General features: G+C 38.0%; 3 protein-coding genes across 3 annotated transcripts; all 3 read left to right on the forward strand.

Annotated features, from left to right (window-relative positions):
• Positions 1–3,695: 3,695 nt before the first annotated feature.
• On the forward strand, positions 3,696–10,568 carry LOC140284401 (sialic acid-binding Ig-like lectin 13). The gene is made up of 8 exons (XM_072378274.1): positions 3,696–3,783; positions 3,938–4,321; positions 5,335–5,640; positions 5,717–5,983; positions 6,130–6,211; positions 8,077–8,080; positions 8,638–8,862; positions 10,275–10,568. The coding sequence occupies exons 1-8, from the start codon at positions 3,696–3,698 to the stop codon at positions 10,566–10,568; spliced, it is 1,650 nt and encodes a 549-aa protein (XP_072234375.1).
• A 3,597-nt stretch (positions 10,569–14,165) lies between these two features.
• On the forward strand, positions 14,166–16,791 carry LOC140284402 (sialic acid-binding Ig-like lectin 13). Its single transcript, XM_072378275.1, has 7 exons — positions 14,166–14,229; positions 14,424–14,807; positions 15,364–15,669; positions 15,745–16,014; positions 16,307–16,394; positions 16,495–16,531; positions 16,648–16,791. Exons 1-7 carry the CDS (start codon positions 14,166–14,168, stop codon positions 16,789–16,791), a joined length of 1,293 nt encoding a protein of 430 aa, XP_072234376.1.
• A 3,727-nt stretch (positions 16,792–20,518) lies between these two features.
• LOC140284403 (sialic acid-binding Ig-like lectin 13) lies at positions 20,519–23,955 on the forward strand. The gene is made up of 7 exons (XM_072378276.1): positions 20,519–20,531; positions 20,801–21,184; positions 21,739–22,044; positions 22,121–22,390; positions 22,477–22,552; positions 23,469–23,508; positions 23,719–23,955. Exons 1-7 carry the CDS (start codon positions 20,519–20,521, stop codon positions 23,953–23,955), a joined length of 1,326 nt encoding a protein of 441 aa, XP_072234377.1.
• Positions 23,956–27,151: the final 3,196 nt, after the last annotated feature.

Raw genomic sequence — 27,151 nt, forward strand, 5'->3', positions numbered from 1 at the left:
AACGCAGGTCAGAAAAATGTACAAAATTAACAATTTTTCCTGTAATCTAAGTTTGATTTAGAAGAAACCTGCATCCCCAAAAAGGAGGACATTTCAGTGTTTTGAGTATCATTTAGAATCCACATAAGCTCTTAAATGTCACTTGCTGTACAAGTAAAGTATGACTGTAAAGAACTAAGATGGAATAGAAAAGTTCTTATGTCGTGGGTTTCGTGTTTGTATATCCAGGTGATGGGTCTCATTGCAGCTTTCCCTTTGACTGTGGCGAGATTGAATCTATTCTTTCTTTCAGGTGAGCTGCTTGTTCAGACTTATTTTATTTAGGCTGTTTTTACTTTATTTACAATTTGAATCTCAGCACATGACATTATTATTCAAAATGTAAGTGAATGTCATGTTCTGTTTATTGGTGGGCAACAATGTAAAATACTTTTTGCTCAGTGATTGAGTCATTTTTTCATATCATTTATATTATTACAACAGACTGTGTGAGATACAACTGAACATTTGTGCCACATTAGGTTACTTCCATCGTTTTACAGAGGCTTTCAACCTGATCTAATGATCTAACATTAGATCAAACATTAGATCAACAGAACATGTAATGTTGGTCCACAGCACAAACTGATGCAGATTCACAGTAAAGCCTCCCAATTGTAGAGTGAGTGAGTTTTCCATACATTTTTTTTTCTCAAGAAACGCAGCTTATTTTGAACTCTGTGTCATCATGTAGAGTTTAACGTCTCGCTACATGAGAATTTTGGTGCTTGCTATGTCACATTTCGCAGTTCTTTCACAAATAATTAAATCATGAGACATGTCTAAAGTATATATTACAGGCTCAATTCTGTGTAGAATTACAGGAGATCTCCTTCAGTTTAATGCTAATACAGCATTTGTCTGCGATTCTGCAAGATTTTTTTTTCAAGTTCAGTCACCATAAATAGAGGCCCAGTAAACCTGTACTGATGAGACTTTTGGCTCATAGTTTTTGACTGACAGGTCACTGAAGCTGAGGTTAACAAAAGAAACTAAAAACCTGCTGAGGGGAGTAACGAGTAACAACACACAGGTGGTGTAAATCAGAAAACTGAAGGTTTGTAGAAGGACAGGAAAAAAAACTGAAGAGATTACACAAGGGGTCTAATCGAAGTCAAGAAAAGGACCTTCCTACAACTTGTCCTAAGCTCCTCTCCTTGACCACGGTGGAAAACATCATGGGGTTAAGGAAAGCTGGGAGGAAAAGCTCGACCACACTTATACTGAGCTGTGATGTGGGCGTGCAGCAGTGAAACTACAACTGTTCAAGAGATATTCCACAAAGATCACTTTAGATGCTTCCTCTGTAACAATCTTGTCACATTGTTACACAAAAGTTATCTCATATGCATCATATCAGAGAAAATATGGAATATTTAATTTTTTTAGTTTATAATTGAAGAATTAAATTGAATTAAAATGACAGAGAGAAGCTGTGATTGGATCAGCTGAGGAAATCAGCTGATGTGATGAGTTAGGAGCAGGTAAACAGAGAGAAGGTAAACAAACTGTATTTGTTGATGGCATTTTCTGCACTTGTGCTTCCCTGTTGTGCCAACATCCTCTAACATTACTGTAGAACATCTTTTCACCACTGGGCTGCACTGTTGGTCACATAAAAGCTGCTGATGTTTCAGGCATCACTTGAGCAAAGATCTCATGACAGATGTTTGACTCAAAGGCAACATGAGGCTCAGTAGGATGAAAACGATGACATCTTTGTGTTACAGCTACATTTTCTGTGACTTGTTAGTCATTTGATTTGTCTCCTTGAGGGCGGCTGTAGCTCAGGAGGAAGAGCAGTCGCCCACCAATCGGAAGGTCGGTGGTTTGACTCTGGCTTCCCCAGGATACATGTCGAAGCGTCCTTGGGCAAGACACTGAACCCCACGTTGCCCCCCCAGTGTATCATTGGGGATATGAATGTGTTTGAATGATTAGAAATCACGTAGTTATGTGTATCTTAAGACGTGCTGTATGAATGTGTGTGAGTGGGGTGAATGCGGCATGTAGTGAAACGCTTTGAGTGGTCAGTTAGACTAGAAAAGCACTATACAAGTACAAGTCCATTTACCATTTAAAGCCAGCTGGGGTGTGATATTTTTTGGAAAAACAATAAAAAATATTATATTACTGTAACTTCTGCCTTTGTATTTGATCAGGTTTTAATGGCCAGTTATTTCACAAGCTTTTTAAAAACTCTTTTCCAGTTTAAACAACTTACCCCTGCTCATGTTTCAGATTTGTATTCCTAAAAACCATTTGCTTTAGCTTAAGCTCTGCTCTTTTATTGCAACCGGCCTGTTGAACTCACAGTGTGCACATGCACTGATATTTTTATACTACACATGTAAATAATTTCTCTTTGAAAACCAAAAAAATCATCATCATCATCAACCAAAAAAAAAGACATGAGACCTTAGCAACAATGTGTGACAACAATAAAAATATTATATTACTGTAACTTCTTGCCTTTTTATTTGATAAGGTTTTAATGGCCAGTTATTTCACAAGCTTTTTAAAAACTCTTTTCCACTTTAGACTTTGCTTTGTCCTTGTTTCATGGTGGCCATCTGAGTGTGAAGCTGCCAGTATGAGAATTAGTTCTGCCAAGTCTGAGGATGTGGTTGTCAGTGTTTCACCGCTTTGGGTCGGAGTGAGTTGTTGCCTCAAGTGGGGAAAGAATGAGGTGTAGTGGGTTTCTGTGTCATTTTAGACTCTTATATAATTACAGAACGTCACTAAATGAACCATTAGGATTAAAATCATCTGTCTGACTCCTGTCTCACTTCACAAGTAAAGCAACTGAGCCCTTTGGGAGAATAAATGAATAACAGATTACAAAGAAGCCAAAGCCCCGTGTATTTAGGACCATGCATGTATGATCTGTGGACCACAGCTTTCTTTATTGTTCAAGTTTTGTCTGCTGCTTTTATTGATGTTACAGTCGTTGTTTCCAACTGCTGGATGAAACTCACTGTGAAGTTAAAAAAAAGAACCACATCATTGCCTGTAACCATGTATCGAGTAAGACGTGCTGTAGGAGTGTGTGTGAATGGATGAATGTGGCTTGTAGTGTAAAAGCGCTTTGAGTGGTCAACTAGACCAGAAATGCTGCATTTACCATGTTTGTGTGCAGCAAAAGTGAACAAATTCATCTTTTTGAACTGTTTTCGATGAACACCTGAATTAAATATAAAAACACTCTGACTAAAACTGGCATTTGCTGACAGTGAGACGTGTAATAAAAACAATCTTTCACAAAACAATTTGTCATTCACACCCTAATGAGATCAAAATACCACAGTGTGACTTCCTCTTTCACACGGTGGCAGCAGGAGGGATGAAGCCATCAAGCTTTTACTTGACATTTACTGTTTAACAGAGAAGTTGGTTATTTGATCTGCTGCGGATCACGGTAACAATGATATGAATAATTTATATATTTTAACATTTCCAGCCTGAGATTTAACCATTTTTGTTATTTTCATGAATTCTGCTGAAAAATACTTCAGGACACAATAAATTCTGTTTTGTAGATTTTAAGTTTCTGGTTTAAATGTTTGAAGTTGCTGAAAAGAAGTTTTAGTTCATATCTGCTTTTCTGAAAACACGGACATACGACCGTTTATTTCAGCTTGTTTTCAGTCTCAGAGATGAAGGAGGAATGTGGGAGTTTAATGGCAGCCCTGTCTGTGAACGTGGTGACAGTCAACATGTTACTGAGTGTCTTCTTTCTTCCAGGTGAGCTCTTTGTTCTCTCACTTTCATTTGGAAACATGACTTTAAAGGCTCCACATGTAACATGCTGCACCTGAACTGTAGTTTGTGTGTCATGAACTTTGTTTTCAGGCAGATTTTGCTCCACATTATGTTCATCATTAGTCTGGTTTTACAGGTGTTTTGGCTGGTTGTGTTCAGAAACCAGCAGGCCTCTCCATTACTGCACCAAAGAAGATGGAAGCACTGAGTGGATCTTGTTTGCAAATCCCATGTAGCTTTACTACAGATCAAACAACATTTAACAGCACAGGAACTATCTATGGAGTGTGGATTAAGAATAAAAAGACGTTTGCCTTGAATCCAAACAATGTAGTTTTCAACAGCAGTAAGTCGACTAACATCTATCAAATGAAGATCACTGGAAACCTGAGTCAGAAAAACTGCACCACTCTGTTTTCTGATTTAAACACAACTCATACAGACAAATACTTCTTCAGAGTTGAGAACGGACCGTTCAGAGCAACAGCTTGTGATGATCCTATTCAAATAACAGTTAAAGGTGAGAAAGTTTTCTTTTCATTAGTCTATAACATTTTTAATAAAATGTGACATCAGTTCTAGTTTTAGTGTAAAACTACAAACTCCTTTAATCTAAGCTTCAGTGTGAAATGAAACATATTCTGTAGGATTATCAACAGCATCAGTCAGAGTTCAGTGTTAAAGAAAGCAGTTTGTGAACACAAAGTGGTCGTTTTAGAAGTTATCACAGTTGAATACTGCTGAGATACTGACAGAATGTCCAGAGTTTGGCAGAAGCAGACTCAAATGTAGGTCAGAAAGGGGGCGAAGACTGGTGGTGACAATATATGATTTATTTAGAAAGTACAAACAAGGTGCTGCAGGGGAAGGACAAGGAAGACTCAAAACAGAACAAACCACAGAACTTAAGAAGAAAAAAGGTAGACTGGCTGATGGACAGAAATCAAATCAATTGACTGACTGAGGGACAGATGGAATATCACAGGGAAAAAAAACTCCATATAAAGATCTGACAAGAAGAAAACAAAAACCAGGGGAACATATACAGTAGGAGCGACAACAGGTGGGACAAATAGCAACAGGTGTAACACAGGAAATAAATGCAGCATAAGGAAAATTCTACGAAATTAAACAAGAAGCAAGAAAATTAAAGTGCAGGAAGAAATCTGATGACATAAAATGGAAAACCAAGAAACCAAAAAACAAAGTTAAAACCAAAACACAAAAGTCAAAGACCATGATGCAGAAAACATGAAACGATCTTTCTGCTGATGTCTGCACGACTTTCACCGTAACACTGGATAAATGTCAGCTCCTGTCTGAGTTCAGCTCTCAGATATTTTCAACCATACACAATTAACATCAGTTAAAAAACTAAATTAATGTAATTGTAATTAAATATGCATTAAGTTTTAGGTGAATATAATTACGAGTAGATTAATTAAGAAAAAAAATCAACCATCTGCCTTTATCTGTTTAGAGTTTGGTTAATCCTCTATATTCTGCTGTGCAAATTGTGTTGTGAAACCACAGATTCTGCTTGGAAACCCAGAATCAACATCTCAGGTGAACTGAAGGAGAAGGAGTCTGTCACCATCACCTGCTCAGCTTTCACTCCCTGTCATCACTCCCCTCCTGAACTCACCTGGAATCTCCAACAAAACTCTCACAGACAAATAGAGGAAAACACAGATGGAACCTTTACAGCTAAAATCCAGGAGACCATCACTCTGTCAGACACACATGATGGATACACCATCAACTGCTCTGTCAGATATCCTGTGAATGAAGGAAAACATGTCAAGACAGCAGAGACAGAAGTGACTCTCAGTGTTTCATGTAAGTGATCATGTCAGCACATCATGGTTCATCCATTTCTGATGAATAAAGTTAATCTGTGTAACATTTTCCTCAGATGCTCCTAAAAACACCTCAGCATCCATCAGTCCATCCGGTTTGGTGTCAGCAGGTAGCTGGATGAACCTGAGCTGCTCCAGCAGAGCCAATCCTCCCATCAGCAGCTTCACCTGGTTCAAGAACAGCAAACATGGAGCCATGAAAGTAGCTGAAGGAGACTTTTACAGACTCAAGATGACCAGTGTGACAGATACAGAAAGTTACGTCTGTGTGGCTGCAAATATTCTCGGTAATCAGACGTCGTGGATTCATCTGGAAAGTTACGGTAAATGCAGATTTGCCTTTTTATTGCATATGTATGACATACAGTAATTACATCTAGTATAGTAGAATTTATTAGCTTGATTTTTTTTAGCTTTTCAAACCATTCTGTCACCTTTGTTCTTTAGTCATCTGGTTTTGTTTTTCTAGAAACAGGGAGCTCTCCACTGCAGACTGCAATTACTACAGTGATCCTTGTCATTGTGTTCATCTGCCTGGTCGTTTGTGTTTGGTGAGTATCAGAAATTAAAGCATCTGTCACAACGTGGTTCCTCACAGTGAAACTGAACCTGAGTTAAGGTGAGGACATGTTTAATATATTTTCTTCCAGTCTTGTTTGTTAAGCAACAAATTCCACACATGGGAAACATATCAAATATTGTCTCATTTTGAATTTGATGGCAGCAACAGGTCTAAACAAAGTTGGGTCAGGGCCTTGTTTACCACTGTGTAGCATCTCCTCTACAGTCTGTAAACCTTTGGGAACTGATGAGACCGGCTGCTGGACCTTTGGGAGAGGAATGTTGTCCCATTCTGGTCTTATATAGAATTCTAGCTGCTCGGCAGTCTTGGGTCTTCTTTCTTATCCACAAAAGATGAGTAAAGTTGTCAAGTGTCCTCTGTCCAGCTGCAATGCGAGATGAGTTTAGGCAAAGAAAATAACTCGACATTTGTAATTGATGAAGTATTCAGTTTTATATTTGCTGGGAGCACATGTTGCTTTAAAACCCTTCACCAGTTGCCAGTAGCCCTAAACACAGGCATCCATCCACCCACATCCTGATTCTAATCTCCTCTTTGGTTCAGATGATGCAGTGTCCATGACTGACAAAATTGATTTTTTGAATTTTGATTCATCTGATCATAGAACAACTTCCCACTTTGTCTGAGTCCATTTTAAATGAGCTGTGGTCCTGAAAAGATGGTGATGTTTCTGGATCATGTTCACCTATGGCTTCTTCTTGGAATGACAGGACTTTAACTTGTGTCCATGGGTGGTACAGTGAACTGTGTTCACAGGCCATAATTTGGACGTGTTCCTGAGCCCACGCAGTGATTTTCATGATAAAATCACGTCTCTTGTTCATGTACTGCCATCTGACTGCCCTGAAATCACGGGCATCCAGTACTGAATACCACACCCTTGCTTACAGTGAGTCTCTGAATCCTTTAATGATTGTATGTGCTGTACTGATGATGGAATATTCAAAGTCTTCATTTTTACATTGAATGATGTTGTTATGGAATTTCTCCTCCATATGTGGAAGCAGTTTTTGTTCTGCAGATTTTTTAAACTCTGCCTCTCCAAGGTGCTTTTCTTTCGTATACCCAATCACATTACTGACCTTTTCCCAGTTAACCTTATTAGTCTCACCATATCCCACCAGATGTTTCTTTCTACTACTACTTACTTTTCAAGCCTTTTGCTGCCTCTGTCATTAATTTTCAAGAATTGATATAGATGTAGAAATTGTAAAATGCCTCATTTTCAACTTTTGATATGTTTTCCATGTTCTATTGCAAAATATTGGTTTATTAGGTTTGAAAATCATTGCATTGCATTTTAACTTTTGCACATCGTTCATATATTTCTTTTGGAAATGGGACTGGAGTGTTTTACAGTGAAACAAATGTTGCAGGTTTTTTTGTTCAGTCCTCCCCCAGTTTAATCAGCAGCCTCCACCAACATGATTTTAATCTGCTGTTTTTCATTGATCTGTTTATTCTGTACTGTTAATTCCATATTAGTCTTTCAGCCTGTGACTCTTTGTTCAAACCACAATAAAATAACTCTGACAGCTCTCTTCTGTCTTCCAGGTACTTTAAGTTCAAATATTTAAAGAAACAACAGCCTCAGGTTGGTAAAATTTGTAAAAGACGGCAGCATGTGTGTGACAGATTTTAGAGATTTGTAAGAGTATATACAAACCTAAATTCTGTGGTTCTGATGGTTTTGCCCAACTTGAAAGAAAATATGGCAAATATCAGGCAGTTCTGATCTGAAGATAGGAAAGCAGGAGGCATAAATGGCCAAAAGGAATACAGCATACCTGGCATTTTTACTTCTTCTCTTTCTTATTTGGTTTTCTTGTTCAGGAAGGTTAGACGCAGTGGTAGCATATAGATGCCTCTGTCAGTCCAGACAGTACCATGAATTGCAGACTATATGCAAATAATTTAATAACGTGCAGAAAAATCCAACACTTTTTTGTTTTAATCAAGGTCCATGGTTTCAAAATTAAACCAGCATTAAACAGTTTGTTCTAGTCTTTGAGATCTCTGACTGATTTCCTCCTCTGGGTAATATACAGGTTACACTGTAGAGGAGCATGTTTAAAGGTCTTACAGTCTTTGTTTGTTCACACTGATTCCTCCATTCAGGGAGCTTTTCCCATCAGGCTTCTCCCATAATTAAGCCCACAGGTAATCTTTATTCTATAATTGAGCTTTTCTAGAAATAGTTACAGTATATAATTACTGCAAGCCAAATGTAAGTTATTTTCTTAGGTTCCTTTTTGACTGGAGCCCCCAACTAACCAACCCTTTCTCTGCTTTTCAGGAAATTGGTTTATACCTTAACAGTTCAGTTAATCAGTTTCAATACTGTGCAGAACGATGTAGCTCAACGCATTGATTGTTCAACTCATTTTTCTACAGAGTCACACGGGTGAGGAGCGTTGCAGCCAAATACCAACCAATCAAATAGAGGAGGAGCCCCAATATGAAGATATGAACTTCTTCAAGAAGAGTTCTGAACCTTCCTCCGTCTCAGTGCAGGACGGCAGACAGCAGCAGGAGACGGTGAACGCACAGCTCAAAGAGTCGGAGCCAAAAAACAGCTCAACAGTGACTGCTGACAGCCCAGAGGATCTCTACATTCAAGTAAAGAAAAAATGATCTCATACATTTACTTTTTACTTGTATAAGATATTAGTTCATGATAAAATACACTTTTGTTTTTGCTTCTCACTGTTTAATGATAGGAAGCTCCAGACGTCTTCAGTCTACAACTCGCTTATGATATTATCACTGATCTTATTTGAGATCTCACCTCACAGGTGATAAGTGATCTGCATATGAGATCATGTATGTCAGCAGTGAAAGATGTTTTTACTAAACTGACTTACAGAAAAGCACTAAAACTAAATTAAAAGCATGTCCAGAAATATGGGGACATTTTCTAAACTCCAACAGAAACAAGACAAATTTTTAAACAGACACAAGTAAAAAGGAAATCATTTTTAGTCTTTTCACTGATCATTTCCATTCTATCAAGTCACTTTAAACAAACTGGCATTAGACATCTGTAACATTCAAAAGTATTGAAATGCAGACAGATGGAAAAGTTTAAAGAGTATACAAGTGACAGAGATCTGAAAGATTCTATAATCAGCATCATATTTAGTTACAGGAGGGGTCAGGATTGGGTGCGAAGGCCCCAAAGCTGGAGTCTTTCTAAGCAAGGAGGGTTCACGGCTCACTAATTTATGACAAACTCTGTCAAAGAATATTAATCACAAAAAAAGTTACATTTTTCAATGCAAAGCTGCACAGAAGTTTTGTTAAACATCCAAATGACATAATATGAAAAGATCCATGGAGTCAGGGAGATGCATGGGTTGAGCCTTAACCCACAAGTCCCGCGGGTTGATCTGGTGTGGAAACAACTAGAAGAAAAGTCCACAAAGGTACATTGAACCTTAGGGAGTTCTTCAGATTAAATAACCTCTGGTAAGCCTTCAGAATAGGTGCCAGGAGGATATCTTCATCTTATCAACAGATTGCTGTTACTCATATCTGCCCCTCTTCTGGGTTAGCCTGAATAAAGTAGTCCTGTGCATTCCAGCAACAAGAGTGTCCAGTGATCCTGTTTTTTACTTCAGATGGTGGAAGCAGCTGGTCATGGTGAACAACACCCTCTGAACTTGTTCTGAGTTTGTTTCTGGCATTCTAAACAAATCCTAGATTTGTTCATATTCTCTAAATACAAGAGAGCTGAACAGTGGAGACACTGAAAATCTTTTCCTTTGTACTTGTGTCTGTTAAATAAAGATTCAAACAAATGAACTAATTACAGAAGTAAGATCCTGGTTAAAGTGATGACTTAAATTGTAAGTTTACTGTTGAAGTTTTTACATTTTAGAAAACTTCCCGACTTTTCTGGAAGTGGGTGTACATCAACAGAGAACATGAGTTTCACTGAATGACCATGAACTGAACAGGTATCATAATTTAACACCGTGTGGAAGGATCCAGCTCATAGAATCTTTCTTGTTCAACACATTTTTCTACAGAGTAAAACAGGTGAGGAGCTTTGCAGCCAAAAACCAACCAATCAAACAGTTTGCTCTTCAAATCCTCTTCAAATCCCAGCCAATCAAACAGAGGAAGAACTCGAATATGAAGACATGACATTGTTCAAGCGGAGACCTGAACCTTCCTCTGTCTCAGTGCAGGACAGCAGACAGCAGCAGGAGACGGTGAACACACAGGTCAAAGTGTCAAAGCCAGAAAACAGCTCAACACAGGCTGATACCCTGGAGGATCTCTACGCTCAAGTGATGAGGAATACTACCTCTGTTGTGTAATCATATAAGTTTATTTTTGCCTCATAAACAGTATAAGTTCATGTTAAATGACACAAAGAATCTGTTTTTCCTCCTCACAGTTTTATCACAGGAAGCTCTGAACCTCCTCAAACTGCAGCTCACATGGTTTATTCACTGATATCATTAAGATTAAGATTGAATCATCATCGTTAACGTCTGTGTTCTTACTTCAAATGGCTGATGTGTGATAAGTGATCTGCATATCACATCATTTAGGCCAGTGGTGGAGGACGTCTTCACTTTTCTAATATGTTAAACTGCAACGTCATTGTAATCAAAGGCAACAACGTAACTGTTACATCTGCAAAATATTGTTCATTTCAAAGTTTGTGCTCATTTTGGTGTTGGGACAGGCACCAGTGTGTTAGCACAGCGTTGTGTCTCTTCTTGTTTTGGCTGCACTTTGAGTGTTGAGAAGAACAAAGGAGCTGAACTGCTCCTGTTTTAATGTTCTTTTGTTCTGGCTAGTTCTATGATGTATGCATTGTGCAGGAGACAATCAACAGTTTATTATCAGGGTGTGGTGGGTAGATCTATGATTTTATGTTTTTTACTCACAGTTTGGGTTTTAGCTGTCTTTTGATTTTTAAACATGTTAATAGATTTATATTAGAGTTTGAATACTATTAGAGACAAAGTTAATTTACATTTTTATACCTGACTGTTTTATCGTCTGTATATAAAGCTGGTACTCTTTAATTCTTCCTTAGATAGAACAGGATAGCTCCTTTTTTAAGTTCCACTATTTGGCCTGTTTTCCTTGAAAAAAGGTTTTGTAAATCAATCCAAAACAGTTTAGAGAACAAACAGGTGCTGAATAAGTGAGAGATTGTTACTTTGTTTAATTCACAGAAATCACAGGAATGGTTCATATTCAGTTTAAATATGTCTAAAGTATATATTACAGGATCAATTCTGTGTAGAATTACAGGAGATCTCCTTCAGTTTAATGCTAATACAGCATTTGTCTGCGATTCTGCAAGATTTTTTTTCAAGTTCAGTCACCATAAATAGAGGCCCAGTAAACCTGTACTGATGAGACTTTTGGCTCATAGTTTTTGACTGACAGGTCACTGAAGCTGAGGTTAACAAAAGAAACTAAAAACCTGCTGAGGGGAGTAACGAGTAACAACACACAGGTGGTGTAAATCAGAAAACTGAAGGTTTGTAGAAGGACAGGAAAAAAAAACTGAAGAGATTACACAAGAGGTCTCATCGAATAGTCAATAAAATGACCTTCCTACAACTTGTCCTAAGCTCCTCTCCTTGACCACGGTGGAAAACATCATGGGGTTAAGGAAAGCTGGAAGGAAAAGCTCGACCACACTTACACTGAGCTGTGATGTGGGCGTGCAGCAGTGAAACTACAACTGTTCAAGAGATATTCCACAAAGATCACTTTAGATGCTTCCTCTGTAACAATCTTGTCACATTGTTACACAAAGGTTATCTCATATGCATCATATCAGAGAAAATATGGAATATTTCATTTTTTTAGTTTGTAATTGAAGAATTAAATTGAATCAAAATGACAGAGAGAAGCTGTGATTGGATCAGCTGAGGAAATCAGCTGATGTGATGAGTTAGGAGCAGGTAAACAGAGAGAAGGTAAACAAACTGTATTTGTTGATGACATTTTCTGCACTTGTGCTTCCCTGTTGTGCCAACATCCTCTAACGTTACTGTAGAACAGCTTTTCACCACTGGGCTGCACTGTTGGTCACATAAAAGCTGCTGATGTTTCAGGGATCACTTGAGCAAAGATCTCATGACAGATGTTTGACTCAAAGGCAACATGAGGCTCAGTAGGATGAAAATGATGACATCTTTGTGTTACAGCTACATTTTCTGTGACTTGTTAGTCATTTCATTTGTCTCCTTAAAGCCAGCTGGGGTGTGATATTTTTTGGAAAAACAATAAAAAATATTATATTACTGTAACTTCTGCCTTTTTATTTGATCAGGTTTTAATGGCCAGTTATTTCACAAGCTTTTTAAAAACTCTTTTCCAGTTTAAACAACTTACCCCTGCTCATGTTTCAGATTTTTAACCCCAAAAACCATTTGCTTTAGCTTAAGCTCTGCTCTTTTATTGCAACCGGCCTGTTGAACTCACAGTGTGCACATGCACTGATATTTTTATACTACACATGTAAATAATTTCCCTTTGAAAAACTGTTTCTCATCAACCAAAAAACAGACATGAAACCTTAGCAACAATATGTGACAACAGAAAAATGATGAAAAGAAAAACTAAACAGAGAAGTTGTTGCATGGTCTGTTGCTGATCTGCTCAATTTAGAAGTACCACCAGTGAAACATCACATGTGGTATTTTGGCTGTAGACTCTTTTTACGGTAGAAAAAATAAACGTTTTATGCTAATTGTAAGTTAACTTCTTCACACTCGTCTAATGTTGCTTCTCAGGACGCCAGCTTTGCTTTGTCCTTGTTTCATGGCCATCTCCATCTGAGTGTGAAGCTGCCAGTATGAGAATTAGTTCTGCCAAGTGTGAGGATGTGGTTGTCAGTGTTTCACCGCTTTGGGTCGGAGTGAGTTGTTGCCTCAAGTGGGGGAGTTACAAGTGAGGAAAGAATGAGGTGTAGTGGGTTTCTGTGTCATTTTAGACTCTTATATAATTACAGAATGTCACTAAATGAACAATTAGGATTAAAAACCATCTGTCTGACTCCTGTCTCACTTCACAAGTAAAGCAACTGAGCCCTTTGGGAGAATAAATGAATAACAGATTACAAAGAAGCCTAAGCCCCGTGTATTTAGGACCATGCATGTATGATCTGTGGACCACAGCTTTGTTCATTGTTCAAGTTTTGTCTGCTGCTTTTATTGATGTTACAGTCGTTGTTTCCAACTGCTGGATGAAACTCACTGTGAAGTTAAAAAAAAGAATCACATCATTGCCTGTAACCATGTATAGAGTAAGACGTGCTGTAGGAGTGTGTGTGAATGGATGGATGTGGCTTGTAGTGAAAAAGTGCTTTGAGTGGTCAACTAGACCAGAAATGCTGCATTTACCATGTTTGTGTGCAGCAAAAGTGAACAAATTCATCTTTTTAACTGTTTTCGATGAACACCTGAATTAAATATAAAAACACTCTTACTAAAACGGGCATTTGCTGACAGTGAGACGTGTAATAAAAATAATCTTTCACAAAACAATTTGTGATTCACACACTAATGAGCTCAGAATACTACAGTGTGACTTCCTCTTTCACACGGTGGCAGCAGGAGGGATGAAGCCATCAAGCTTTTACTTGACATTTACTGTTTAACAGAGAAGTTGGTTCTTTGATCTGCTGCGGATCACGGTAACAATGATATGAATGATTTATATATTTTAACATTTCCAGCCTGAGATTTGACCATTTTTTGTTATTTTCATGAATTCTGCTGAAAAATACTTCAGGACACAATAAATTCTGTTTCTGGTTTAAATGTTTGAGGTTGCTGAAAATAAGTTTTAGTTCATATCTGCTTTGATGGAAACACTGACATACGACCGTTTATTTTAGCTTGTTTTCAGTCTCAGAGATGAAGGAGGAATGTAGGAGTTTCATGGCAGCCCTGTCTGTGAACGTGGTGACAGTCAACATGTTCCTGAGTGTCTTCTTTCTTCCAGGTGAGCTCTTTGTTCTCTCACTTTCATTTGGAAACATGACTTGAATCATTTCTGGTCTGAAATGTTTGATAGTGATGTTATTTAAAGGCTCCACATGTAACATGCTGCAGCTGAACTGTAGTTTGTGTGTCATGAACTTTGTTTTCAGGCAGATTATGCTCCACATTATGTTCATCATTAGTCTGATTTTACAGGTGTTTTGGCTGAATGTGATAAGAAACATGCAGGCCTCTCCATTACTGCACCAAAGGAGATGGAAGCACTGAGTGGATCTTGTTTGCAAATCCCATGTAGCTTTGCTACAGATCATACAACATTTAACAGCACAGGAACTATCTATGGAGTGTGGATTAAAAGTGACGACAGGTTTGCTTTGAATCCAAACAATGTAGTTTTCAACAGCAGTAAGTCGACTAACATCTATCAAATGAAGATCACTGGAAACCTGAGTCAGAAAAACTGCACCACTCTGTTTTCTGATTTAAACACAACTCATACAGACAAATACTTCTTCAGAGTTGAGAACGGACCGTTCAGAGCAACAGCTTGTGATGATCCTATTCAAATAACAGTTAAAGGTGAGAAAGTGTTCTTTTCATTAGTCTATAACATTATAAATAAAATGCGACATCAGTTTTAGTTTTCATGTAAAACTACAAACTCCTTTAATCTAAGCTTCAGTGTGAAATGAAACATCTTTTGTAGGATTATCAACAGCATCAGTCAGAGTTCAGTGTTAAAGAAAGCAGTTTGTGAACACAAAGTGGTCGTTTTAGAAGTTATCACAGTTGAATACTGCTGAGATACTGACAGTATACATTAAACAATCTTTCTGCTGATGTCTGCAATGTTGTAACTGCAACACTGGAAAAATGTGAGCTCCTGTCAGAAGTTACTTTTCATCTTTTCAAGTCTTCACATTTATTATGAGATGAGGAAAAAATCTACATAAACCTATTACTGCTTTTTATTGTAGTTAAATCTGCATCAATTAGAATGTTGATACTTTTGTCTGTTTTTAATTTTAAATTTTTGTTATTGAGGATTTTGTATACATTCTTTAAATATCTACAACACCTTCACCTGCTTATGTTCTTGTCAATGTTCTGTATTTTACTTTATTTTAAACCACAGATTCTGCTTGGAAACCCAGAATCAACATCTCAGGTGAACTGAAGGAGAAGGAGTCTGTCACCATCACCTGCTCAGCTTTCACTCCCTGTCCTCACTCCCCTCCTGAACTCACCTGGAATCTCCAACAAAACTGTCACAGACAAATGGAGGAAAACACAGATGGAACCTTTACAGCTAAAATCCAGGAGACCATCACTCTGTCAGACACACATGATGGATACACCATCAACTGCTCTGTCAGATATCCTGTGAATGAAGGAAAACATGTCAAGACAGCAGAGACAGAAGTGACTCTCAGTGTTTCATGTAAGTGATCCTGTCAGCACATCATGGTTCATCCGTTTCTGATAATAAAGTTAATCTGTGTAACATTTTCCTCAGATGCTCCTAAAGACACCTCAGCATCCATCAGTCCATCAGGTTTGGTGTCAGCAGGTAGCTGGATGAACCTGAGCTGCTCCAGCAGAGCCAATCCTCCCATCAGCAGCTTCACCTGGTTCAAGAACAGCAAACATGGAGCCATGAAAGTAGCTGAAGGAGACTTTTACAGACTCAAGATGACCAACGTGACAGATATAGAAAGTTACTTCTGTGTGGCTGCAAATATTCTCGGTAATCAGACGTCATCATGGATTCATCTGAACAATGAAGGTAAAATTAATTAAACTGATTCCTCTCATGTATCACTTGTTCTTTTCTTATTCTTTATTGATTCTAATGTTTTCTTTGTACCCCATCGAATGCATTTCAAATGAATTGTATGACATTAATTTCTATGTTTGGTATTGACATGATTTTAAGTCAGTGGTTCAGCTTGTGGTTTAGGTTTCATCAGCACATCAGTTTCTGTCTGATTTAAACAACTTTAACTTAAAAAAGACGACTACAATTTAGAGCCAAAGCATTTTCCACAAAGGATAAGGTGACCGTGCTGTCTTAACAGATATTCCAACGTTGGGGGTTGATGTCCATGTTGTAGTGAAGATCTTGGGAACTTTATTTCTCTACAGTACCATCATCATCTTTGAGTGGTGAGACACTTTTCATAGAGCTGATACTTTGCAGCTGTAGAGCAGCTGGTCTCCTTTGAATATCAGTGTTTAACATCTATCTCATCTCTTTTTGTTTCAGCTTGTTTCAATTGAGATTGTCCAACAAACCAGAAAAGGTGAGCTGACTGAACCAGTATGATCAACTTCAGCCTTTTTTTTTTGTTTATTTCTAAATATATATTTTGTTTGGTTAAAGTTTTTTTGGGCACTAGTTGCCTTTATTTGACAGTAGGTGGACAGGGAAGGGGCAGAGAGAATGGGGGAAGATCATCAAATCCTCAAACATGGTGACGAAAACAGCAGCAGAGCAGCTGACTCACTGCTGGTGTTTGACTGTGGATACACAGAGTATCTGTGTAAAGTTTATGTCCAGTGATGAACTGCCTGACTGTAATGTGCGGCAGCCATTTTGTAAAAGCAGGAAGTATTTTCCTCTGAAACAATCGGAGCTGCAGTACATTCATCTCAGAGCACCAACACCTCTCTGTGTTGTTTCATTTGCACAGGATGCAGAAGAAGCAGATGTCAACAGAGTGATCGAGATTCATGCTTCATGAGCCACAAGAAGATGTCCAGATTATAGTTAATGGAAAGATTTCCATTTATTTCTGCCTGCACGTGATCTTGGTGGAGTGAAATGGGATATTTTGTGTCAAAGTGGGCAGATTATCATTTTCCATTTATTCTTTATTTCTGCCTGAACACATGTTCTTCATACAGTAAATCAGATATTTTTGTGTGCTATTGCTCAGGTGTTCATTTTGATCTCAAACAGCTGTTTTCATGTTATTTGTTGTTAACATGCCAGATATGTGCAAACAGACATCTCGCTGCTCTAAGCAGTGAACGAGTCTGCATGACAGCAGAATATAGATCTAGTGTCATCTACACTAGTACAAGTATACAAGCTTTGATATTCTTTTCAATGTTGATATTGTATTATGAAGCGTTATTTAAGGCCTCATTCCTATTTTAGCTTATTCCTTAATCAGCATTTTGGTTTGGCTTAATGTTTGAGCCTGTGATACAATTCATTTCATCAACTCAGAGGATCTGTGTAAACGTGTACTTTACATATATTTGTAGAACCCTTTGATTTGAAGACTGTATTTTATAGATTTGGAAAGTAAAAGCAAATGATCCAAATCATAGTAAATCCAAAGCAAATTACTGAGAACATGCCGCAGGCTTTGAATACATAATCAGAGTTGGTCTCATGTTTGACATCCTGCCCTCTTTTCTTCAGTGTGTTCTGCTGTTTCGGCTTTAACTCAGAGCCCAGTAGATGGACTGAATTCTGGCCTCACTGGTTGGTGTAAAACACTTTATAACTGTACTGTTCAGCAGCTCTGTGTCACCAAAAACAGCTGTATCAGTATCATGATATATCATAGATTCCCTTCAGCTTTTTTTATTAAATGATTCAACCTTCCCTGTTTTTTATTTTATAATCTAATTGATGCTTGTTTTTATTTCATTTATGTTTATGCATTTGGCAGAAACTTGAAATTGTATTTATCTGGTTAAATTGTCTGCTGATGGTCTAAAAACATGTATTCTTGTCTTATCTATTTTAATAACTGATGTGTGTGAACATTAAACATAAAGAGCACTGTAACATCTGTTTTCAGTGTTATACTGTTCATCAGCTACATGTTTATGCATTTGAAAGAAGCCTTTACCCAAAGTGACTTACAAATGAGGATCTAACAATGCAGTTAACATTAAGCTACACAGAAGGAAGCCACAAGTCATTCTCTGTCAGAAGTGACAGTGCAGAAATAGAGTGCAGGCATAGAGGGAAGTACAGGATAATTGCTCGGGTAGGAGATGCTCTCTGAAGAGGTGGGTCTTCAAGAGCTTCTTGTGAGAAACGGAATCTTTGATTTTAATGACACTATCACTCCTGTGATGTGTCATGTGATATCTGGTGGCTGTACAACAAAACCAGCTGTGCTGCAGTCTTAAAATATTTTAAGTCTGTTTGCCTTTAAAAAGGAACCTGAACATGGTGACTTGGTCTGTTGTTGATAAGCTGATGTTCAAAAATATTGATATTAAACCTTCACACAGATTGTTACAGAATGTTTAAAAGAGAGAATATATTCTTATACTTTATATATAACTTTGTACTTCTCAACAAACAAGTTTGCTGGTATAGTTACGTCTACAGAAAAGTTTGGGAAATGATTTATTGGTGCTGTAGGTTGTTATCACCAGAAGGTGGCAGTAAGTGGCTGGAAGGTCTCTTCTCTTTCATTAATTTTACATCAAGTATGATACACTCTTTTTCTCTGGGAGACATAACACCAGCAGGCCTCTTCATCGCTGTTTCAGTGAAGATGAAAAGACTGAGTTTACGTTCAGGGGCTCAACATCTGCCGGGCAAAATATAAATAATCAGATAAAATCATTTTAAATTAGGGGTAACACATAGTTATTACATGTGATAAGAAGCTGGATCGTAACCAGTAGCAGAACCACAGAGTTCAGGACCTCACACTCATCGATGAATCACAGACAGTGAGGAAGAGGAGGAGGAACCACAGTAAGTGCAGACCACTGCATATGAACTCTAACTATTCAAACAGCTCTTATCATGGTAACTGCTCAGAATGTCCCCGCTCATTTAACTCAGGAAGTAAAGGTTTCTCTACAAAATGAACCATTCGACCAGATGCTTCGTTTCTGGTTAAGACAACTTCCTCTTCTGTTCCATTACAACAACTGTTATCTTAACCTATAGTCCCACCCTTTGGTAACACTCTGCAGCCAAGTTTACTCACTTAAAACCTTCCTTCCATGCAAAGAACATGAGAACATGCACAAATCCTCACAGAAAGGCTCCAGCTGATACTCAAACCAGGAACCCTCTTACTGTGAGGTGACTGTGCCAACCACCACACCACCGTGCAGCCCCACTGAAAACCAGTCAGAGATTCAAATTCAAATTCAATGCTGTTTTCACAATAAATCTGTAAATACATATGAACTACATGGACGTGTGTGCCTGATAAACCTCAGTTTGTCAGAAAGTAAATAGCTGAGTACTTGAAGTAAACGGAGGAAGTTGGTAAGTTGGGTTCTGCAGGATCGTCACAGCGACTGTAAACAGGTCAAACTTATGTCACCTCCTTTAACCTTTTCTTAGTTTTACAAAGCGCTTTGCAATGTCTTTCTCTTTCACCCACTCACACAAGCATCATACAGCGTTATGAAAAATGAGCTTTCTGTAAATGCAGACCTTTTTTTTCTATTCAGTCACGCTAAAAAAAGATGCAGTTTTTTCACCAAGGACACAGCAGCATGTAGAGATAAAGATAAATATGATGAAGATAGAACCACTGAAATTCAGATTAAAATGACCACTCTACTTTCTGACATATGGCCATGAAGCAACTCTTTTATACTATGAATATTCTTTTTCAGGTGGGCGACGGTTCAAAAAATGGTTCAAGAGCGTTCATGATTTTCAGATCCCATTTCTGTTGTGCACACGACAAAACTACTCTGACTTAAACGTCTTCTCTGTGTGTTTGTAAGAGTATTTTCAGTATTTTAATGAATATTCAGTCTGCTGCTGAACAGACAGAAGACACTAAGTCTTGTGGTAAAAATAATCTTTCACACGTTGATGAGCTCAAGTTCCTCTTTCACACAGAGGAAGAAGGAAGGATGAAGATATCTAGAAACAACACTGTTTGCCTTCATTGGACATTTGCTTTTAATTAGAGAAGTTGGTTATTTGATGCTGATCTACTTAAATAGGAAACTGTCAGACATTAAGACAAATTTGTTTTCCTGTTTCAGCTTCAGACTAATTTGGTAAGAAATGTGACTTGAACTTCTTATTTTAATGTTTAAACTTGAGATTCACTCGGTGTAGCTTCTTTTAGATGATATCAACTTTAAGAAATATTTTTGAATTTTTTTTCATTTTGTTTCCATTTTATTTTTCAATTACTTTCAAATGTAACTACGGATTCTGGGTTGAATGTTTGAAAGTTGCTTGAAAAAAACAACTGAATGGTTAATTGAAATCCTACTTTATAAAAAAACACTGACATACAACCGTTTATTTCAGCTTGTTTTCAGTCTCAGAGATGAAGGAGGAATGTAGGAGTTTCATGGCAGCCCTGTCTGTGAACGTGGTGACAGTCAACATGTTCCTGAGTGTCTTCTTTCTTCCAGGTGAGCTCTTTGTTTTCTCACTTTCATTTGGAAACATGACTTGAATAATTTCTAGTCTGAAATATTTGATACTGATGTTATTTAAAGGCTCCACATGTAACATGCTGCAGCTGAACTGTAGTTTGTGTGTCATGAACTTTGTTTTCAGGCAGATTTTGCTCCACATTATGTTCATCATTAGTCTGGTTTTACAGGTGTTTTGGCTGGTTGTTATCTGAAACCAGCCGGCCTCTTCATTACTGCACCAAAGGAGATGGAAGCACTGAGTGGATCTTGCTTGCAAATCCCATGTAGCTTTACTACAGATCAAACAACATTTAACAGCACAGGAACTATCTATGGAGTGTGGATTAAAAGTGACGAGAGGTTTGCTTTGAATCCAAACAATGTAGTTTTCAACAGCAATAAGTCGACTAACATCTATCAAATGAAGATCACTGGAAACCTGAGTCAGAAAAACTGCACCACTCTGTTTTCTGATTTAAGCACAACTCATACAGACAGATACTTCTTCAGAGTTGAGAACGGACCGTTCAGAGCAACAGCTTGTGATGATCCTATTCAAATAACAGTTAAAGGTGAGAAAGGTTTCTTTCCATTAGTCTATAACATTAAGAATAAAATGTGACATCAGTTCTAGTTTTAGTGTAAAACTACAAACTCCTTTAATCTAAGCTTCAGTGTGAAATGAAACATCTTCTGTAGGATTATCAACAGCATCAGTCAGAGTTCAGTGTTAAAGAAAGCAGTTTGTGAACACAAAGTGGTCGTTTTAGAAGTTATCACAGTTGAATACTGCTGAGATACTGACAGTATACATTAAACAATCTTTCTGCTGATGTCTGCAATGCTGTAACTGCAACACTGGAAAAATGTGAGCTCCTGTCAGAAGTTATTTTCATCTTTTCAAGTCTTCACATTTATTATGAGATGAGGAAAAATCTACATAAACCTATTACTGCTTTTTATTGTAGTTAAATCGGCATTAATTAAAATGTTGATACTTTTGTCTATTTTTAATTTAAAATTTTTGTTGTGGAAGATTTTGTATACATTCTTTAAATATCTACAACACCTTCATCTGATTATGTTCTTGTTAATGTTCTGTATTTTACTTTATTCTAAACTACAGATTCTGCTTGGAAACCCAGAATCAACATCCCAGGTGAACTGAAGGAGAAGGAGTCTGTCACCATCACCTGCTCAGCTTTCACTCCCTGTCCTCACTCCCCTCCTGAACTCACCTGGAATCTCCAACAAAACTCTCACAGACAAATAGAGGAAAACACAGATGGAACCTTTACAGCTAAAATCCAGGAGACCATCACTCTGTCAGACACACATGATGGATACACCATCAACTGCTCTGTCAGATATCCTGTGAATGAAGGAAAACATGTCAAGACAGCAGAGACAGAAGTGACTCTCAGTGTTTCATGTAAGTGATCCTGTCAGCACATCATGGTTCATCCGTTTCTGATGAATAAAGTTAATCTGTGTAACATTTTCCTCAGATGCTCCTAAAGACACCTCAGCATCCATCAGTCCATCAGGTTTGGTGTCAGCAGGTAGCTGGATGAACCTGAGCTGCTCCAGCAGAGCCAATCCTCCCATCAGCAGCTTCACCTGGTTCAAGAACAGCAAACATGGAGCCATGAAAGTAGCTGAAGGAGACTTTTACAGACTCACGATGACCAGTGTGACAGATACAGAAAGTTACTTCTGTGTGGCTGCAAATATTCTCGGTAATCAGACGTCATCATGGATTCATCTGAACAATGAAGGTAAATGCAGAAATTTCCTTCCATGTAAAACTATGACTTCCGGTTCTGCTGTCTAACTTTCTATCTTTTTTTTTCTTTTGCAGCAGGAAGCTCTCTGCTGTCAACTTCAATTATTACAGTGATTGTTGTCATTGTGCTCATCTGCCTGGTTGTTTTTGTTTGGTGAGTATCAGAATATAAATGATCTCAAACACTATCATTCTTCATAGAGAAGTGTAGCCCAGGCTTCATAGATCTGGTTGTTAGTGTAGTGTTAACTGCACAGCGTCTCTGTATATGTGTGTGGGACGTCTCAAGGTTAAAATTAACTCCTGTGAGCTTATGTGAGATCAGCCAACGCCCTGTCTGATTGATGCGAAGCGGTGAGTTAGATATAACTGTGACACATTTCTGCCACTGGCCTTCAGTGTATGAGAGAGAATACAGCGTCTCGTTAGATGGATGAAAGTTGCTCTGCTTCGTGAGTTCTTGTCACACTTTTAAAAAATGATGGGCCGACTCATCTCCCGTGCAACATGTTTATTTATACAGAAATTGCAAATGCAGCTGCATAAGCTCAGTCAGCAGGACAGGAAACAGAAATGATTCGTTCACGACTCAACTCCTCGGGTCCTCGTTCATTTGGTACGTGACAGTGGGATATATGTATACTCACACAAATTAAAGGGCCCCAATGAGCTGATACTTAGCTCATAAATGAAGACTCAACTCAAAACAACAGAGGATACATTTAGTTTTTTATGCGTGCTCTTTATCATTTTTTCTTTGTTATTTTCTTTTTTTTTCATTGTTCTGCATTAAATGCTTTTAGCCATGTTTCAGGTTTGAAGGAAAATATATGAATAGATATTATTAGCAAACTAAACTGTCATTGCTGTTTGAATGTTTTTCCTGCTTCTTCTTTTTCTGTCCTTTGTCAGTAACTTCCACAAACTGGATTTTAATCTGATGTTTTTTTACTGATGTTCATCCAATAATCTTTGCTTCGTATCAGTCTCAACTCGCTCTCAGTCTGTGTCTCTGTGTTTTAACCTGAAACACAGTAGAATTATTCTGACTGCTCTGTGATGTCTTCCAGGTGCTTTAAGTCCAAACATCCAACTCCACATCAGACTCAGGTGAGTTATTGTTAAACTTTTGTGAACAGTACTGCACTGTGAATGTGATTGTAGTCTAAGATTCCTGACAGCAGCTGCATGAACAGTAAGCTTATCATTAAAATGATGTTTAATTGGGATCAAATAACCATTCACTGAACGCGAGTCATTATTTCATTCTGTGTGGAAGGATCCAGCTCACTGCACTTCTTGTTCAACACGTTTCCACAGAGTCAAACAGGAGAGGATCTTGCTCTTCAAACACCAGCCACTAAACCAGAGGAAGAACTCCATTATGAAGAGATGAACTTCAGGAAGAGACCTGAACCTTCCTCCGTCTCAGTGCAGGACAGCAGACAGCAGCAGGAGACGGTGTACGCACAGGTCAAAGTGTCGGAGCCAGAAAACAGCTCAACACAGACTGCTGACAGCCCGGAGGATCTCTACGCTCAAGTGAAGAAAAAATAACTTCTGTAGTGTGATCACAAAGAGATTTACATTTAGTTTCTACAAGATGTCAGTTCATGTTTGAAATAAAGAGAATCAGTTGTTCTCAAATGACAGGAAGCTCTAAAGTTCCACACCCTGCAGCTCACATGGTTTGGTCACTGATATCATCATTGATATTAATAATCTCTGACTTTTTGGGACATTTTTTTTCTGCCATTGGGGATTGGATGTCAGAAAGACAAGAGGAGAGTTTTGTGGGGTCTGTGCACAGCTGAGTGTCACATGCATAAAAATGATGATATGAGATCAGGAATGAGCCAAAGCCAATGAGTTTGACTCTTGCTGTGTGAGTGGTTTCCCACGTCTCTCTTTCAACAGCTCATGAAGATTTTTGTCAAGCAATTCAAATATTAGACATATGTGCCCTTTGATGTTGTCTTTAAGTCACTTGAATGGTGTATTTGTTAAGTGACGCTACAGTTGTAAGAGCGGAGTATCAGGAAATGTCAACTGTGAATTGACACAAAGTCTAAATGGGCTTATTTTCAATCCCAATATCTGAGGCATTTAGCTATCAGAAGAAAGAGAAACACAAACGATGTTGATGAGAGATGCTTTTCTGGGAATTTGTCCTAAAGCTTACCTGTCTCACTGCTTTAATGAAAAATGTTCCAAAGTTCCAAAGACATTTGAAGTAAGGGAACAATTAACCGTAGTTTACTCAAAATCCAGAATTATGTAGTTTGCTGACAGAACTTTTACATTAAAAATGACCTTTTTTAAGTCTATTAGGAAAAAGAGCATGTGGAGATTCATTTTTCATCATCAGTTTACTCCTGACTCATTTTCACTGTATTTACTGTACTATATGTGACCACTAGGTGGAGAGTGTTAAATTCAGAGCTCTTTGAGTAAAACATCAGTAAACTGTAAAGTACTCAAATCTCACATGCTGGAAGTTTGTAGACCCACTGACTGGGTCTACATGATGAGATTAATATGATTATAGATGTAGTTGGGTTATGCTCCTTATCTGAGGGTAATTATCCTTGGATATATGGCGCTGAATGAATCGAATCATTGGCACAAAGCATGTCATACCCCGGTGCGATAGGTGGCGCTGTACCCATTTCAACTATCACTAATAGAGCCACTTCCAGTTGACCTCTTCACCACCAACAACAACAACAAGCTCAGGCATTTGGAAAAGATGGTGAACGAAGAGCAAGATGAAGCTACGTCCCTCTACTTTTCCTTTGTGATGAGCATGCTTATGGCACTAACGCGATGCACAACGGCACATTCTCCATCACGTTGTTTATTTATCTCCACCAGCGGCGGCAACAACAGTAATATCGTCTCCTTCGACTTCCGGGTCACGACCCCGAGAAAAAATCTCGAGCATACGCAGAACGCAAAGTCCAATTCACCATGTGCTTCACCGTCTACAAACACGTTTAGTGGGACTATCAACGGATTTATCTTGGGGTCTTAATCAGACTGCGAGTAACCCGATCCGGTCCAGTTTGTTGTCAGACGAAGGTGTATACATGAACTAAATAACTCAGTCTTGTTGTAATTTAGCCATTAATCGGATTTTTACAGTGTCATGTAACCCCATTGAGTGCTGCTGACTCCTGGCATAGTTCTTTAAGTTTTTTTTTTTTACCAAATAAGGCCCATAATAGAGGACCAGAGGACTAAACTCAGACACCAGTAGCAAGACAAGAATACATTCCACCTACAATCTGCCTCTGAAAACTTCATACTAATCCTGTCACAGTGAGATCAGTAACACATATTGTTATGAAAGATAAATACAACCATGGCAATCTATGTGTGTATGCAAACACACTGAATGCTTATAGCCCAGGGTAAGCTCACCTTTTATGATTAAATTCAAAATGTGATTGCCTTCCATTGTGACTGGCTTTACATCTGTTTAACAAGATGGTGTCTCTATGGAAATATTACATTCATAATTTAATGACAAATCAGTTCCTTTTGTGGAATTATGTTTCTCCTTAAAATTTCTCCTTTCCTCAAAATTCATAACAGTGGCAACATATGAGTCCTTATTCTCCTCAGTTGCTTTGCTTTCCCTCTGTGGAAAAAAGTGTGATGCATGCATTAAATCACCAAATGCTTACATGCTCTTTCTGAAGAAGCAGAGGCCAAACATGGTGGCTGAGCTGAAGAGTGAGAGTGGCACTGTGAATGCAATCCTTGAAGAGAGAGCGAGGGTTTGCTCTCATATGTTCACACACTCAGCAACAACTCTGATCAATAACATCTCACACACTGACAGTGGTTTTGATTAAATTACTTACTTTTATTTTTTTTACATTGCCAAAGATAAAAAAAGAAAAGGAGTCAAGGACTGAGGAAGTTTATGCAGAAATACAGTCATGCAGATTTGTGTCTATACTGCATTTGCTTGTAGGCTTTGCTTATCAGCTGCCTTATGTGTTATCGTCAGTTATCTAAATATCTTCTGAAGGACGCCGACTTTCGCCAAACCGTTCTCGGTGAGTAGATAAACGTATTTCATGCCAGAAATAAGGTCTAGGTTTAAAAATACCGGAGTTGCCCTTTAAGAGATTTGATTTATTTAATTTATAAATATGATTATTGTACATTTTGGTGAAACTGGTAAAAAGTCTACAAAAAGGGGTCCCAGACGATTGTATTGTCGTATAAGTTATTTATAATTAAATAACAGATGTATATTGAGATATGGTGGAAATGACATTTGATCAACGCAGGTCAGAAAAATGTACAAAATGAACAATTTTTCCTGTAATCTAAGTTTGATTTAGAAGAAACCTGCATCCCCAAAAAGGAGGAAATTTCAGTGTTTTGAGTATCATTTAGAATCCACATAAGCTCTTAAATGTCACTTGCTGTACAAGTAAAGTATGACTGTAAAGAACTAAGATTGAATAGAAAAGTTCTTATGTCGTGGGTTTCGTGTTTGTATATCCAGGTGATGGGTCTCATTGCAGCTTTCCCTTTGACTGTGGCAACATTTAATCTATTCTTTCTTTCAGGTGAGCTGCTTGTTCAGTCAGTTTTATTATATTCAGGCTGTTTTTACTTACATTATTTACAATTTGAATCTCAGCACATGACATTATTATTCAAAATGTAAGTGAATGTCATGTTCTGTTTATTGGTGGGCAACAATGTAAAATACTTTTTGTTCAGTGATTGA

Source organism: Leuresthes tenuis, unplaced genomic scaffold (assembly GCF_036924035.1).
Source record: "Leuresthes tenuis unplaced genomic scaffold, fLeuTen1.0.hap1 SCAF_24, whole genome shotgun sequence".
Taxonomy (NCBI): domain Eukaryota; kingdom Metazoa; phylum Chordata; class Actinopteri; order Atheriniformes; family Atherinopsidae; genus Leuresthes; species Leuresthes tenuis.